This window comes from Quercus suber, unplaced genomic scaffold (assembly GCF_002906115.3).
Source record: "Quercus suber isolate HL8 unplaced genomic scaffold, Cork oak 2.0 scaffold_129, whole genome shotgun sequence".
Lineage (NCBI taxonomy): Eukaryota > Viridiplantae > Streptophyta > Magnoliopsida > Fagales > Fagaceae > Quercus > Quercus suber.
Window position 1 is genome coordinate 1147932 of NW_027069592.1, and position 17280 is coordinate 1165211.

The 17280-nt window shown below is 34.9% G+C and overlaps 3 protein-coding genes across 3 annotated transcripts in view; 1 reads left to right on the top strand and 2 right to left on the bottom strand.

Moving 5' to 3' along the window:
- Positions 1–2055, top strand: part of LOC112012513 (G-type lectin S-receptor-like serine/threonine-protein kinase At1g11330) — a 3745-nt gene extending 1690 nt beyond the window's left edge. The window contains exon 2 of the mRNA XM_065776149.1: positions 1982–2055. Within this exon, the coding sequence (XP_065632221.1) occupies positions 1982–2055 (74 nt within the window). The remainder of the gene's footprint in view (positions 1–1981) is intronic.
- A 2018-nt stretch (positions 2056–4073) lies between these two features.
- On the bottom strand, positions 4074–17105 carry LOC112022891 (BRASSINOSTEROID INSENSITIVE 1-associated receptor kinase 1). Its single transcript, XM_065776182.1, has 9 exons — positions 17042–17105; positions 11712–11855; positions 9418–9489; positions 9232–9303; positions 9054–9133; positions 8151–8276; positions 7729–8070; positions 6965–7359; positions 4074–5224 (listed from the first exon to the last, which is right to left on the bottom strand). The coding sequence occupies exons 7-9, from the start codon at positions 7847–7849 to the stop codon at positions 4904–4906; spliced, it is 837 nt and encodes a 278-aa protein (XP_065632254.1). The 5' UTR covers positions 7850–8070; positions 8151–8276; positions 9054–9133; positions 9232–9303; positions 9418–9489; positions 11712–11855; positions 17042–17105; the 3' UTR covers positions 4074–4903.
- On the bottom strand, positions 8146–12414 carry LOC136068688 (BRASSINOSTEROID INSENSITIVE 1-associated receptor kinase 1-like). The gene is made up of 8 exons (XM_065776150.1): positions 12406–12414; positions 12226–12310; positions 11977–12025; positions 11712–11855; positions 9418–9489; positions 9232–9303; positions 9054–9133; positions 8146–8276 (listed from the first exon to the last, which is right to left on the bottom strand). The coding sequence occupies exons 1-8, from the start codon at positions 12412–12414 to the stop codon at positions 8146–8148; spliced, it is 642 nt and encodes a 213-aa protein (XP_065632222.1).
- Positions 17106–17280: the final 175 nt, after the last annotated feature.

Consider the following 17280-nt stretch of genomic DNA (forward strand, 5'->3'; position numbering starts at 1 on the left):
TTTTCTCTTTCTCTCTCTCTCTCTCTCTCTCTCTCTCTCTCTCTCTCTCTCTCTCGTCCCTTTCTCTCTTTGACCTTCCCTCCAGCACCTCCCACCTCTCAATCATCTTTGCAGCAACACCATGGTGGCGGGTTCACGGTGGTTTGTGATTTTTATTGAAGGATTTTGGATTTTTCGTATTGAGGTTTTTTGTGGGTTGTTTGGATTTGGATTTTTTATTTTTATTTTATTAGCGTTGATTGTGGATTGTTGGTTTTGGTGGTGGATTGTGGGTTCTAGACTATGGGTCATTGGTTTTGGAGGTGGGTTGTTGAGTTTGAGGGTGGATTTGTTAGGTTTGGTGGGTTGCAATTGAGGTTTCTCCATTGTGGAAGGTGGGGCTGCGATGGTGGGTTTACTAGTGGTGGGTGGTTACTATGTGGGTGTGGGGTTGCTACAGTGGTGGGTTTTCAGGCCTTTTCAAGATTGTTGGTTTGCTTCAAACGGAGAGAGAGAGAGAGAGAGAGAGAGAGAGAGAAATAAATAATTAAGTGTTGCTGTAATGTGAAAAATAAGAGTTGAAATGTAGGATGAGTTGTGGAACAATATGTTAAATTAGATAAAGTAGCTTCTTGAGGTGTTAAATGAGATTTTTTTTAGCACCACAAATGCAAATGCTCTAGTATCTCTTTCTTATCTACATCTACATCTACATCTCCATCGCCTTTTTTTTTCTTTTTTTTTAAGCTAGTTTTTGTGGTATCTATGTATTTTTGTCTTTTTTGCCTATCAACATGTCTAGATGAAATGTAAGATATGTGAGGTTGAATTTGAAATTAAATTATTTGCTACTTTAGTGTGTTTAGGAACATCTTATTTCCGGTAGCTTATTTGCATAGTATTTATTAAAATATATAGTTTTATGTAACTTAAATGTATGATGAAAAGCTAAAAATTAGATTATTTGCACACACAAAAATAAAATGAGATAAAAAAAAACAAAAAAAAAAAAACAAATAAGCTAGGGCCAAACACATAGATATGTGTCTTTAATTTCCAAAAAAGAAAATAATAATAAAATAAAACCATTGGAAAAACAAGTTCATGAAAATATATACTTGGTCAAGAGTAGTCATGTAGTCCAATTAGTACTCTTTAGTATTTTCTTTAGAGATGTCCATAGTTCAAATCCTCCCTCCCCCAACTATTAAATTATCAACCAGACCAAAAAAAAAAAAAAAAAAAAAACCAACAAACAAACAAACAAACAAACACTCGGAGTCGATAATATGTTTTTAGATCATAACGCATCTCCCACTTCTTCTTCTTTTTTTTTTTTTTTTTTTTTGCTAATTCCAATATATTTTTTTAAGGCTTCTTGTCCATTCAAGGGGACCCATAAAATTGTAATTATATTATGAAAAATGTAGCTGCTTCTTAACAGTAAAGATCACTCAAAGTTGTATATGGGTTGGATGACCATCTTAAAGCTTAGAAATGATATAAGAAGGATCATACAGTTTTAGTTGAAAGATGAGAAATTATTTTTATATAGCTTGACAAATGGCATCTTGTTGGTTATTTACGATGCAGAAAGTAGCTTTGAATCTAGGTGGATTTAAAATTGTGGAGTAAAAATTGTATGGAAGCCTGCAAGGCTTTTTTTTTTTTTTTTTTTGATACCAAAATGGGAGAAAAGCAAGATACAAAAGTTTTACAAAAGGGCTGGATTAAACCAGCAATAGTTCATTGGCATTTGACATGCCAATTTAGTAATTGACCAAACAGATTTTACAATCAAGTGGGGCACTAAGAACATATTGCAGCAAAGTCCATTTTGGTTCAGAAAATTTAGATCAGCTAATCTAGTCTGTTGAAGCCAATCTGGAGTCTTCTTATGCCGAAAGACTTGGACTATATAAAATACTTAGCCTTATGGGGTTGAAAGACAAGGATGGAGCAAGATGGTCTCTTACCAAGTCTAGTTCTTTCTCTTATGCAGGTACATATGATAATATTAGAGTAAAGACAAAGTGGTTGACTGGTGGAAGTTATTGTGGTTCAAATTTATCATGACTAAACATGCTTTTATTTGATGATTAGTAATAAATAATAAGCTATTAACACAAATTTTTAACATGGAAACCATCTATCTTTGTGTGGAGAGGGAGAAAACCATAGGTTGAAACTAGTTGAATAATCCACTATATTTTGATAATGATTAAAGCAAAATTAGCTTATGTTTTTTAAGATGCGAAATTCAACCGTCTTGCACCCAATTGTTCTCCTTCGTCATCTTCTTGTAGTGGTAAAGACGTAGGCATTTGCTGCTTTTCCATTAGAAGAATATCTTTCTCTATTGGAGGATTTGTTGCTTTTTTATTGGACATAAAACTAGCTTTAAATGGATAATATATTGCCTTACCATTGGACAATGGGTTGCTTTCTTATTTGGCCAATATAATAACTCATGCATGGAATGCGCACGCGGGTCTACTTAACAAGTTGGTTCTTTGTTGGAATATGATCAAAATTTTGTTATTGTAATTATAGTAATCCTAGTTGTGTTAGATGAAGTCCTTCACCTACAATTGGCATTATTCACCATTATTTACATAGATTTTGTAGATTAACCCATTATTTCGCTAATGGACACCATTATGTACAGACAATATGATCCTACAATCTCACATGCCCAAAATGATCGTTCACATTTAAGGATCCATAAAATCATATAACGTGAGCCTAGTTTTTGGCCATTTTATTTGGTCAAACAGAATCCTACTTGGGCCCAATTGAAAATGAAAAAGGCCTAGTACAATCATTCTTGTTGTTCTTTACTTTTATTGTATGGGAAGAAAGAGATATCATTTAAAAGATAGATTATAACCAAAAAATCAAACCCACAAGTACACAACAATAATACCTACGTGTTTAAGATGGAGATAAAGATCAGAAGGTGACATTTTCTGAGGTAGATTACACTTTACATAGCCATTAATGCTTTAAAGATTTTCTAGAGATTGAGATAAAACAGAGGATAAAACATTGATTTGCAGTGTTTGAGAGTTTAAAGTTAAAAAGGAGAAGAAGAAAGAGTTAGAAAGTGGCGCAGGTGAGATATTAAATGTTAAATGGATATAAATGTGTCACATTTTGAATTTTGCTTGTTAAACGACCACCTCTTTTTCTTTTGTTTGTTTGTTTTTTTTTTTTTAAAATAAATCTTTTACTATATTCTGATGATAAGTTTATTGTATATAAATAGTAAATATATTACTAGGAATTTGTACAGTAAAAAAATAAGTGATGCCAGTGAGAGTTTTACAATTTTTTTTAGAAGAAAGCTGTGAATTCAATTAAGACAAATTAACCAAATTAGCTAAAATTACAGTATTGAGATGTGAAGAAAAATCATCCATCTACACCAATAGACTCATAATATGACTAACATATCTGGTAAGGTTGTTGGTGACAAAAATTCCTTCTCATCGAACATGTAAAAAACTAATACTACGAAAGGCTTCTTTAAGAATCTTCACATTAGGAATCATATGACCAAACAAGGCAAATGATTCATCCTTAGCTCTAAAAAAATTGATAATTATTTCCAAATCTCCTTCAAGAATAATTGAGAAAATGCATATTTCATGAGCAAAACTTAGAGCTTTCATTGCTATCATTACGTTTGATATATAGATTCAGTGAAATAAGATCCAAACATAGAGCTTTCATTGTTGCCACTACGTTTGACATACACTTTCAGTGAAATAAGATCCAAATGAATAACCTTTGTTCGTAGGCAAGACAAGATGTATTCCCTACTCATTGAGGATTGTGGAAGCAAAGTACAAGATTGAACAAAAAGTAATAAATTTATGATTCAAAAGCATGTTGATTTCAAAATTTTAATAATAATATTTCTATACTAGAAATTTGGTTAGTATGTTTGATTTTTATTGTGCCTTGTTCTTAATTCATGTTTGCCATGCTTATATATTTATAGGCCAAGAATGTATTGATCTCTTGTGATGAATTAATAAATTAATTAGCCAAATTAATTAATTAGTCCGATTAACATGCAATACATATGGTAACACAAACAAATCACCAACTAAATTAATATGCAACGGAAAATAAAGTTAACACGGTAATTTGTTTACAAATAGGGAAAATTTTCAAGACATAAACCCTACTGAGTGATTTTAAGGTCATCATTACCAAGAATCAATTATTATCATAACAAGCGGTTACAAGTAAAAAAATCCCAACATCTTATACCAACCTACAATTGAACTCATACTCCAATACCCAATTGGACTTGTTTTGTAGTAACAATCTCTTCTTTTAATACACGGCTCCTAGTGCGTGATTAACCAATTGATGCACGGATCCAAATACGTGATTAACTACTAACTTGAGAAGGATATTGGCTGCAAAGTTCTTCAGTTCATCAACACGATGAAGATTACAAAACTCTATGGCATACAAACGCAGCAGCTTCTTGAAGAAAAAGCCCATATTTATTTCTGCTAGACTAAAAGCCCAATTAGACAACATTGTCAACTTGTAGCTCTATGTGGAGTCTACAAACAGGACAAGAAGCATGGTTCTGAGTCAACCACGTCTGAATACATGCAGAATGGAATGCATGGAGACATGTAGGAAGCTTAACGAGGCTCTTACCCTCCACAAACTCCTCAAGGCAGACAGGGCAGTCCGTGGCAACTTCACCGGCATGGAAATCTGTTTGTGGTAGTTCCGACATAGGAGGCTGACGATCATGAGGAAGCTCCACATTGTGCTCTTCCGGTTCTGGTTGGTTCTTCATCTTCCACCAAAGAAAGGACATAATCAAGGTAATGATGAGAGCAACGACTTGAAATTTATATGTATGCTACGAATGGAACCATGAAATTTAGGATCATCTAGGACCGGACAATTCATCTGGAGGGATTTGGGAAGTAGAGTTGTTGTCGAGGATCCAATTAGCGTTTGGATTATGCATACTATTAAAATCTTGACGGAACATTTCTTCCTTCTGCCACTCTTCCCATCTTTCTGCCAAGCCATCACCTTCAAGCATTCTAACTACCTCTGACATCTTCGGCCGTTCCATTGGGGCGCCTTGTGTGCAAAGAAGCGCCACTTGGATCAGCTCTTCCACCTCTTCTTCAACATAATGACCCTCCATATCAGCATCCACTAATGCCTCCAACTTCTTATCTTTAAGAAGTCCTTTCACCTGATGAATTGTCAAAACTAATGTCAGGCAGTACAATGTAACCCAAAGAAAAAATGTATGTTGTGCACTCATTAAAGAGGATAAAAACAAGTTTCACCTAAATTGGGAAGTAACAAAAGCCAATAAGCAAATTACAAATACAACCATAACCAAAAAGTGGCTCAACGCCCTATAAAAAACCAATTCGCTACATTATAAATTCAACCTTAACCAATTTCCTAAGACACTCGTTAAATGAACCAAAAAGAAAACTCTCTTTAATGATTGAGCTAGGCTTAGAGAGGAAACTTTAGACTATAGTAACAGGTAAAGCCCATGCAGTATATAACAACACCCAATAAAACTCTGCTAACATTACATGGGCTACCTAAACTAGTGTCGATATAGGGTTATAACAAGCCACGTTCAGTCTGACCATAGGCCCTAAAAACGCGTAGTTGATTTAATAGAACACAATTTTTATGTCTACTCTCATACATCACCAAATTTAAAGTATGATGATGGCAAGAGTTTTTATTTTATTTTTTATTTTTTAAAAAAATCCTCAGGAAAAATTATGGTTAGCTTTAAAAATGACTTCCAGAAACTCAACACTATCAAGATTAATTATATATTAATTTTCTATCTAAGAAAAATAACCACTAGCATTTACATTCTCATGCCATTACGCAGTGCAAGGTGGAGAGCTTTGGCAGAATGGCAGACACAAACGGAGATCAAGGAGGGTGATGCTAACCAATGCGGTAGCTAGTGCCGGTGAGTGATGAGCTTGTTAAGGGGTTGTCGTGGATTTTGTTGCGTGATGGCAAGTGGTGATAATGGTTGTGGTTTGGGCTTTGATTTCTGTTTGGCTTGGAAACATGGGTTGAAAGCAGTAGGGACAAGAATTTCTTTTTTTTTTTTTTTTTGGGGTCTAGATTGACTGCAGTGATGCTACAAACAAATCGGGCGTTTGCTCCAATACTAAAACTAAAAATGATGCAAGACAACCAGAACAATCGAACAGTAAATTTGAAAGACTAGAAAATAAAAAGATATAACCTAAGAGTTAGCACCTAGGCTTGGCTTGGAGCCAGCAACAAGTGGAAAAACCACAAGGAGTCAGGACCTATAGTGGACTTTGAGTCAGCACCAGGCCAAAGAGACCTAAAGGCCAATTTTTTGTATCAACTAACTCCAAAAGGAGTTCAATTGTTTGCTTATTACAAAAATAAGCCTACTTCCAAATTAAAATACTAATAGCCTAATAAACTACTAGGACCTAAAACATAAAAATACAATTGACTTGCAAACATAAATAATACTAAATAAAAATCTTCTTGCATCTCCCGCATCATACAACCCTATCTTCAGCATTTTTGCATGAAGTACACTCTCAAATCTTGAACCCACACACTTGTGTTTGGAATGCAGCCTAAGACTTCTACCATTGCACCAAACAATGGCTCCCAGATTTCAGTCTCATATGCTTTCTTTTTTTATTTGTAAGTTACACACACACCTAGTGAATTTTGAACCACAACCTCACCTCCATCCTGTTATTATGGAAGGAGGAAGTGTCATTCAAGCTAAAGCTCATTGGCGCTACATTCTCCTTATCAGACTGTTTGAAGCAGAAAGCTAGAATATCTAGAAACAAGACAAATTCAAACAGGGATAGAGAATTATTTGAAATAGCACCATGTCCAATGATAAATTAGTGACAAACAAACATGTAATAGGAAGATGTGAATTACTTACCCAGTCAAGTAACATGACATCGTCATCATTTGCAAGCCGAGCAAGATCAAAAGCTCTTTGACCAGTTATCAGTTCAAGAAGCATGACCCCATATCCAAAAACATCAGTTTTTTCTGAAGACTTTCCAGTTGAGAGGTACTCTGGTGCTATATGCCCAATTGTGCCACGTACAGCAGTGGTCACATGAGTATCTTTGTAATCCATAAGTTTAGCCAACCCAAAGTCTCCAACTACTGCTTCAAATTCCTCATCCAACAATATGTTTGCAGCTTTTACATCACGGTGAATAATTTTAGGATCACAATGATCATGCAAATAAGCAAGCCCCCTTGCAGATCCTAATGCAATTCGTTTACGTACAGGCCAGTCAAGTGCGGACTGTGATTCCGGACGTTCTACAATGATTAATCAAAAAATCATGAGAATAATCGAACATCTTAAGAACAACACACCAAGAACATTTGAGATTTCTTTTGGGTGTCTGCATGGGTATCTGGAGATGTCACTTGTGTAATTTGTAAACTCGAATGGTTTGTTTGGATATAGAGCCCCCAAGCAGTCCAACATACCCAAATAAAAAGAACATAGTTCGTTAATTCAACTTATTCTCTGCCTCTCCTCAACTTGACTTAGAAATGAACTTATATTGAATTTTACACTTAAATTTAATCAAGATTAGAGTTGACCTTTGCATTGAATCAATGAAAATTGTTTTAAAATATTAGAAAAAGTGTAGTTCATAGAAAAGTGGCTAGCAATAGTACCTCTTAAACATGATGCTACACTTCCATTTACCATAAAGGGATAAACAAGCAACCGTTCTGTTGGTGTCATGCAAAACCCACGAAGACGAAGAAGATTACGATGCACAGCCATGCTTATCATTTCTACCTCAGTTTGGAACTGCAGCTCCCCACCCTGGGTACGCTCCTCTTTGAGTCTTTTTACTGCCACTAGAGAACCATCAGCCAAACGTCCTTTATAAACTTTTCCAAACCCACCTCTTCCCAGAATATGTTTGTTGCTAAAGTGATCTGTTGCAACTTGCAGTTCACGCAGAGAAAATCTCTTGAGCTGGCCCAGGTGAACTTCTGGATCTTCTTCGGCTGGAAAGACAGGGATATATAAAAATGCATCCTATGAAGCAATGACATTATGTTTATAAAAACTGTATTGACTCTCTAACCAGGTACATCAAAGAAATGATCCTGTGGTTTCCTTCGTCGCCACCAGGCAAGCGCAATTGCAGGGGCAGCAAAAAGTAGAGCAGCACCAGCAGCAACTCCTCCAGCAATTGCTCCCGTGGAACTACCTGAAACAATTCATCAATTTAAACAGACAGATTGTGGCTCTCTTAAGCAAATCCCGATCATAACAGGTGACAGAATTCACAAATGGCAATGATGGCAAGTTCATAGAAGTTAGCATTCCAACACATGTTATCTCTGTGTGTTTGTGACCATTTAAAGTGACAGATTGTGACTCTCTTAAGTGAACCAAAATTGTAACAGGCAAGTAACTCATTAATTTCAATGATGATGGAGTTGCTCTATCTCTAAGGTATCATGCTCTTTGGGAGAATTCAACCAAACCACCAAGTATATCTACCAGAGGACTTTACAAATGACTTCAAAGTCATCATCCTCCTTTCCTTTATCCCTTCTATTTTGATTGGTCAATAGCATCCCCAACCAACGTCAACTTTCTCCTTTTCTTCGTCAAGGAGAGGGGGTGGGTCATAAGAAGTTGGAGAAGGTTTTCAAGCTCCAGCAGAGATGATACTTCATGCCTTAGATGCAAATACATCCCACTTCCAGATAGTTGCTTCCAAAAACAATTGATTTCACTTGAATACTTCATGCTTATATTAAATCAGAAGAAAGAGGAAGAAATGGGGAAATAGAGAGATTGCAAAATCAAGGAAGTTATCTGTGAGATGATTTTTAAAAGAAAATCAAAATATTCAAAACAATTTCTTCTCAAATTTCTATGAGAACACCCAAAACTGCGCCCACGCGCACACACACACAATAAACCTCATTATCAATCTGACTAGAGTTCATATTAATGATGAAAACATATAACACACCTGGATTAGAAGTTGGTGGTGGTTGAGGAGTAAGAGGAGGTGGAGAATTTGAGAGATTATTGAGTTGATTATTTTTAAAACTGCAAAATGAAACAACAGAAGTCAGCTAAGCTCGTTCATCAGTCAAGTCATTCTGGAATTCTGCCAAGGAAAAATAGAAGAAAGAAATGAAATTAACCTGATAGGAGTAAATAATGAAAAGGAACCATTAATGGGAATATCTCCTGTTAAATTGTTGTTTGACAGATCTCTTCATTCAACATGGAAAGAAGATAATGTTACATTTTTGCAATATATATGATGTGCAAATAATATATAAATCTTGATTGATCAAGAGAAGCTTAGACATCAAGATAACACTCACAGGACTTGAAGTGATTGAACTGTAGTTAATACAACGGGAATTTTTCCTTTCAAGGTGTTGTTGTTCAGACGCCTATTTCACGCAACAGAAACTGTCAGTTACAGATAACCACAAAGATATTGCAGAAATAGAACAACCATCTAAATATTCAGTAACATTCCAGTAACTATACACAGGAAACATATTACTAATTATTTAAAAGAATAACACTGTACAATACCAAGGATATATCTAATGACACTAAATTGTATGCTACATCTAGCCATGAATGACAAGTGTAATCTGACTCTCATTATTCAAACAAATCCAACACCAATTAGAAATAATGAGCACAGTAAATTAATTCTAGTTTAGGATCAATCATTTTTCATTGGTCACTCGAGATCAAAATAATGAATCTGTTATGCAAGAGCAGAGCCAAAAAAATTTGTTTGGGGGGCTGAGTTATAGTACTGATATATATATATATATATATAACATACAAAACTTTATTCATCTAATACTAGGATAAGTCATAATTCATAAATATATCGCACACAAAATTATCAACTTTGATGTGTATATATTTACTAGCTACCTTTTGAAGAGAACTTATCATCTTTTCAACTCTACTAAGTATACTGATGTTGTCTAGTTTGAAATTAAGACATACAAAAATAGAAATAAATATACACACATACATAAATATAGAATGCTAAATTACAAATTACACCCTTTAACTTTCACCAAAATTCAATTCAATCCCATAGCTTCTGATTTATTCATTTAAGTCCTATGCGGCAAATATCAAATTTGGCCCAGCAGCTAGTTAGTTGGCTTTAGGATTTTGTTTTTGCAGATATTTATGTGAAATGTTGGATCATTTTTGTAGGAATTTTTGGTTTACTTTCGGATCCAAGGATAATGACATGGGAAGACTTGGTTCCCAAGTTTGGCTGTTAGCATAGTGACATTTTCTAAAGCCAATGAAGGTAGCTGGAAAAGCCAGGTGCTAGGTGCTATGAATCTTTCTCCCATGTCTGATGCTGATACTAGGTTAGTAATTTACGGGATCAGGTTATATGTTTGGGCTAATTAGATAATTTATAATTTGTCAATAAGAATTACCATGACTACCTTTTATTTTATACAATTAAAAGTATTCCAAGTACTCTTTAATCTTTGTCTCTGGTAACACATCATCCTAATCACTTTGTTTAGTTTCATCACACAGAAAAAAGGATTCTCTATGTCCGCTGCATGCAGCGAGACACTCACAGCACGTGGGATACCACCTATATCACACATGTTCCCTATCCAAGATTTTTAGGGGGAAATAAAAGGTTAAGAGATATAGATGACAAAAATCCTGTTGATATTATTGAGAAATGAGAAACCCAGAGATGCAAATAAATACAGGATTCAACCATAAAAGTTTTGCCATCAGTTCCCCAAAAGTATGCGTGAAGTTCTTAGGCAAATTGGGCAGCATGTTTGACAAGAAAAATATGCAAAAACAAAAGAAAAGGGAGGAGTAGTCAGTAAAAGGAATCCAAAAAAATGATGACAGCAATCTGCAGATAAAAATGAATTCAAAACTACAAGCTTCAGCCTTTGCTCCAGTGGCCTTACTTCCTAAAATTGATGACTTAAACTACCTCTCATAGCTAATACACCATCTTAAACATAGTGGGACTAGTTTTCAACTTTTACTTTAATTTATTTTATCTTTTTTAGATAAGAGTGGACTGTTTCCACATTGCACTATATCATAAGCCTCCCAAAGCTCCCATTCCAGCTAAAGCAACATTTTGTCTATGGTAAATTTCATAAAAATATAAGTGTCACAAAGGCACCTTGCCTTCAGAGTTCCAATTACAAGCTCAAATTGTTCATTTATTATTTTCTGCTAGGGCAATGACATCCCCATCTGAGACACCTAAGCTACAATGAAGATTTACATTGTACTCGGAAGTCAGCAATGCTTTGGGTTGAACAATTTTCTATTTTCAGTTAATGACTTTCAATAACATCTAACTGCATATGCATATTAGTGTATGTATTAAGTATTAACCAAAAGTACCATTAGAATAATTGCCTTATAATATTGAATAAATGTAACAAAGAAGAAGCATTTTGTTTCTAGATATAGACGTAAGAAAAATTACTATCTAAAAGAAAATTAGCCATAAGCTTACCTGTTTTAAGGTAGGCAAGCCAAATAATTAGATGCTTAGTAAAAGGGGAAAAAATAATAAAATAAAATAAATAAATCTATTGACTTATACTATAAGATGAAGGATAGATGTTCATACAGAAAACGAAGTTTTTGAAGCTTGCCCAATGTGTCTGGAATCTGTCCGTTTAAATTGTTCAAGTAAAGATCCAAGCTCACCAAGTCTGTCAAATTCCCAAGCTCTGGAGGGATTGGTCCAGATATGTTATTACTATAAAGTTCCCTGCCACAACAAGATCATTTAAAGGTCTGTGCAAGAAAAAAGAAAAAAGAAATACTATGTAGCACATTCCATGTTTTATTGCAAAAGAATGCAAAATGAGTCAAATTTAACAGTCATAAACTTTGCTTTAGCAACATATAGAACAATGGCCAGAACCAATAAACCATTTCCTAGATTAGATGGCAAAAAGAAACTATAAGACATATACATAAGTTGAATATTGAAAGATGTAATCCACCATGGGATGTATAAAAGACATACACCAAAAGCTATCAATTAAGACTAAAAAGAAAAATGTGCAATAGCAGCCATCCAATCATATAATGACCTTAACAACAAAAACTTCAAGTCCGAAATTGATTTCACACACCGTTCAACTCTTTGAGCATTTCATTGTCTCCAAAATTCACCACATAAGACATAGAGGAATTGCATTCCAGTGAATTGTTACTTATCTTATTCAAGAAAATCAACAAAAGAAAAACAGGATAAAACATGAAATATGATCCATCATATTCGTACATGTTTGTGTGTAACAATGTGTTCTTACATGGTTCATGTTTCTATTCGTTAAAATATTATATCAGTTGGTGCTCCATCCAACTTCCTCCACTATAACAGCAAAAATGGGAGGTCCAAACTGTGGGAGAGGCGGGTGGCAGCAGTCTTTCGGGACTCATCACAAAGTAACTAATCAAGAACCTACAGAATATATTCCAATTAAGAGAGATGGGAGGTAGGAAGTTCCTTCAGTTAGAATTGAAATCACTCAAAGTAGTTTTAGAAGAACGCACAAGAAGATATGGGCTTTGGATTATTGAATGCGGCAAAGGATTTATGAGCAAAGTGCTCTAAGGGAACGAGGAAGCAATTTGTTCTGCTCGACGTTATCAAGTTTAAATGCATCACGACCCTAACAAAGATTCCTCAAAAATTTTAGGGAATCATGCAAAGCTTTTGTGTTCTAGAGATGTTATAGCAAATGAAGCCAGTTTTTATATGTGGCAGAGTATGGAAGGAATGACAGTCACTGTGAAGAAATCATACCAGATATACTTTTAGGGGTGGAAAGGATTTATTTAAGTGATAAACGAGTTATTGGAGATCTAACCACAACCCAACAATATGAGTTTAAACAACCAAACTTCACCTGAAACGCACGACACCCATAAACACACATTGAGACTTTGCCCATCACCATGGACAAGACTTTGGTTGCAGAACCAGCAGTTGGGGACATTTAACATAAACAAAAAAACACAGATCAGATGATGCAAGTATGACAAGGTGTCTGATTACGTCATGATGACAAGGACATGATGACATGGAAGACCACTCCACTAGGGCATGATGATGTGGCTGAAATCTGCTACTTAAGGAAAGGCTTTCATTTTAGACATGATTAAAAAATATGGCACAAGGAAAATGTAGTAGAAGTTAATTCGACAAGTGACCAATTAATTTAGACATGTGAGATAAATGATATATAAGCTAAGTGCTGGCTATAACTTGTGATTTCTTTCAGCATGTGACTTTGTTTTACACTTGCTAACTATAGTTTTGGGAGGTTTTTATTTATGATGATGCCAGCATGAAGTCATCATAAAAAACACCTTAGTGTATAAATAGTTATGCTTAGTCATTCTAAAAATCAGTTTTTTCCATTGAACCCCCACCCCCCTCCCCCCAGAAAACAGGGACTAAGCTAGATAGGCAAATAATCATCAAGCTCATTAGGCTAGAGGAAGGGGCCCATCAAACAGGGGACTCCAAACAAAGCAAAGTTTCATTCAGAGGCCCCATAGGGATTATAAGGTTTTGTCTCTAGGGATGGGTTGTATGGAAAAAGGATGAATTACTTCAGTTTGTTTGGATGGTATTTTGGGTAATAGCGATTGAAAGGGTCAAACTGAGTATACCGGTAATTTTGAGAAAGAAACAGTCCATCCACCACTCCCTAGGGCCAATCAACAACAAACACACCCTTCCTACAAATTCAATCAAGTCTAGAGCAACTCAAAGCAGTGGATCCCAGAGTTACAAGGTGAGGAAAAACTCATGATACCGATGGTAGATATTCAGTCTATCTCAAAGGGAGTAATGACAACCCCTTACGCACACCCAATCAACAATTGCCTGATGAATATGTAGGGGTAAAAGGCCTATGTCCTATGTTTTTATAACCACTGGCAATGGCCACTCCATGAAGTGAAGAAAAGGTTGATGGAGGAAAAATGGTGAAAAGGAAAGATGTTTTAGAAAGCTAAGTTTCTTAGAGAGAAGAAAGAATGAACTAGCTCTTCAAGAGACATACTCTTCGAATAATACCTCATAGATAGATTTCTTGGATTCAAATTCAACTAGTTACAATGAGGGCAGCTTGCTTATTTATAGTTACATAAGCAAACTGCTGAGTTAGTAACAAGAACCCACCATGTGGCTGCCATGTGATTGGTCAAAGCCTAACTAACTTCTCTAACTAACTAATAGGCTATTGCACTTATCACTAACAACCCATCGGCTAACTAATTTTCTGTTACAAGTGATAAAAGCTATTAAAAGTAAAAGGAAACTACTTATTATACAACATAAGCCAGAAACAGCTAGCTTTATAAAATGAACTGCATCAAAGGTGATGTAGAAGGAAATGGGGGATCTCAATACAAGGAAAGTTCTAGTTTTTCACAATATATACCTTCAAAATTGGATCATGAAGAAGCTCAAAGGATTTGGCAAGTACATAGGCACACCATATGAGGTATGGGAAATAAACCTAGTTTAATTGTAGCCATTGAGGCATATTGAAGTAAAGGGACACAAAAGAAGTTCTTAGAAGAAGAGTCCAAAACCGACCTTCAAGGGTCATAAAGAACTGAAAAATATGTCATGCTCGGTAAAATGAATATAAAAGTTCAAAAACAAGTAGTGATAAAAGTGACAGGGCATTACTCTCAACTCCAAGAATTTGAACATCATTTTTTGGAACGTAGGAACTGAATGATGAAGAAAAAAGGTTGTGAATGAGAAATTTAATCAAGCTATGGAAGACTACATTGTTTGTTTGCAGGAAATGAAATCAAAACATGCTAAGAATTTTATGAGGATGTTAACAAGTAGACTGGTTGTATTTAGGTTTTCGTGGAACAAAAGAATAGCAGCAAAAATTGATGAAGCAGTGGGAAATTTCTTAGTGTTATGCAAATAGAGGGTGTGGGAAACCAATTCAAATCGGCTTTTTACTAGATTTTATGGTTCAAATTATGATAGTGATAGAAAGCTTTTTTGGGATTCATTACCAAGGATGTAACTAGTTGGTGGGAGGTGTGTGTGTAAGTAGAGACTTTAATGTCATTTGCTATCTGAGTGAGGGACTGGGTGGAGATGGATTTTCAACAGCCAAGACCTCTCTAATTCGATATGGCTGCATGGATTGTTGGATATTTCTACAGACAGGGTAGTTTCACTTAGTCCAATAATTGAGAGAAGCAATCAATGTGCAAAATTGATCAATTCTTGTTTTCGCTAGATTTGGAGGATCAATATCTTAATGTGGACTAATGGAGCTCCCTCATTTGCTTTCCAATCATTTTTCCTATTCTTTTAGACTGAAGAGACATTCAAAGCAGTATAACCCCCTTTAGATTTGAAAATATCTTGTTAAAAGTATAAGGATTTATGGAAAACATTAAAACATAGTAGGAATACAATCATTTCCAAGGCCTCCAAGTTACATTTTGGCCAATAAACTTAGAGATCAAAATATGGACTTAAAGAAATGGAATGAGGAGTTTGGCAAGGTGGAAATGACATAGAATGGTTTGTAATACGAGGTTCATGATCTAAATGTAACATAGAAAAATATGTCCTTATCATTTGAAAAGAAATCAAAGGAGGACAGAGCAAAAACAAAACTGGAAAGGCCTACATTTATGGAAGAGATTAATTGGAGACAATTTAAGAGCATTATGACTGAGGGCGGGAGACACAAACACCAATTTCTTCCATGGTCTTGCCAACTCCCACCAATGAAACAATTCTATAGTTGCCCATTCAATAGATGAAGAAGTGACATGAAATCAAGAAGTCTCTAATCTATCCAAAAACACACACACACACCCAAAAAAAAAAAAAAAAAAAAAAAAACATTATATATATATATATATATATATAGATGTTTTCACTCTTTTTTATTATATATTTATTTTCCAACTGAGTTTTTATTTTTATTTATATATATATATGTATATTTTAAAGTTTGTCACAACATGAGAAAAATGCTAGTTACATTTATGCTCTACCCCAGAAATACTAATCAAGTTACAGTTGACGTTACTCATAATCATATATATATATATATAGCCAATCATATATATAGCCTAGTTTGACCTATAGCACTATCGATTCATTAAAACATATAGCCTACTTTTCAGCCTAGTTTGTTTTCTTTCATTAAAATTTACATGACTTCCAAAACTGTATTTATTTATAATCCAAATTGCTCATACTAAAATAAAGATGAACAGAATAGAACACCTATAACACTATCTATCAAGGGCAAGACTAATCAGTAATCACACGTCCTTGGCCGAGTGAGTGGTCCATCCTTTGCATCGCTAACCCCTAGCAAAAAGTCGTCTAATGAAGGAAAGGGCCTAACTCCGAAGTTGCAAGTCTCAATACAATCGAATCTCTCAAGTGATTTTTCAAGGCAACAATTTGATTTATGTAACGACACTCAGAAAATTACCGGGGAAAACAATGACCGGTATGTTCATTTGAACAGATTTTCGAAATCAGAATCTTGACACCCAAATTGGAAAAGGTGAATTCATTGTAAATCACTATAACAGAGGTCTCAATTTTCTCATGTACAAACAAAATACACATACCCATGCCCACAGCCAGCAGGTTAGTGACTCAAACGTCTACACAGATTGCAATCACACACAGTAATATCTAGACTAATTACAATTAAAATTGAAAACCACAGGGCGTCTTTTACAATAAAAAGCAATGACGGATCTTCACTCAATTTAAATAATTGAGTTTTTCCCAAAATTTCATTTGGATATGTACTCATGGAACTTTGCAAATAATAAATGGACATATCCTGACACTAACTCATGCAACACAACAAAAAATAAAATACAGTCAAACAACTTGCCCTGCATGTGAAGATGACTTACAAGTATTGCAGATTTAAAAGCTAACCAAGTTGTGGAACCAGTTGGCCAGAAAGATTTGCAATAGCCAATTCACAATAAGCAAATCAAGCTATGAAATTCTTAACCTGTATATAGAAAAAGAGATGGAATATAAGTAACATACAAATCAAGTTTGAGAGAACTATAAAACAGCACAATGTAAGAGGAAGATAGTAGAAGGAAAAGAGAAACAGAGGAAACTGATCTGTTTTCTCTTCTCT

What these genes read in the sequence shown, in the direction of transcription:
- LOC136068688 (XM_065776150.1), bottom strand. An exon ending in GTTCAATCACTTCAAGTCCT is followed by an intron (nt 9,304 to 9,417) that starts GTGAGTGTTATC and finishes TGTTGAATGAAG; the next exon opens with AGATCTGTCAAACAACAATT. An exon ending in ACCACCAACTTCTAATCCAG is followed by an intron (nt 8,277 to 9,053) that starts GTGTGTTATATG and finishes GAATTGTTTCAG; the next exon opens with GTAGTTCCACGGGAGCAATT.
- LOC112022891 (XM_065776182.1), bottom strand. Translation starts at nt 7,849, where the DNA reads ATGATAAGCATGGCTGTGCATCGTAATCTTCTTCGTCTTCGTGGGTTT. An exon ending in TGTAGCATCATGTTTAAGAG is followed by an intron (nt 7,360 to 7,728) that starts GTACTATTGCTA and finishes TAATCATTGTAG; the next exon opens with AACGTCCGGAATCACAGTCC. An exon ending in ATGTCATGTTACTTGACTGG is followed by an intron (nt 5,225 to 6,964) that starts GTAAGTAATTCA and finishes ACAATTCATCAG; the next exon opens with GTGAAAGGACTTCTTAAAGA.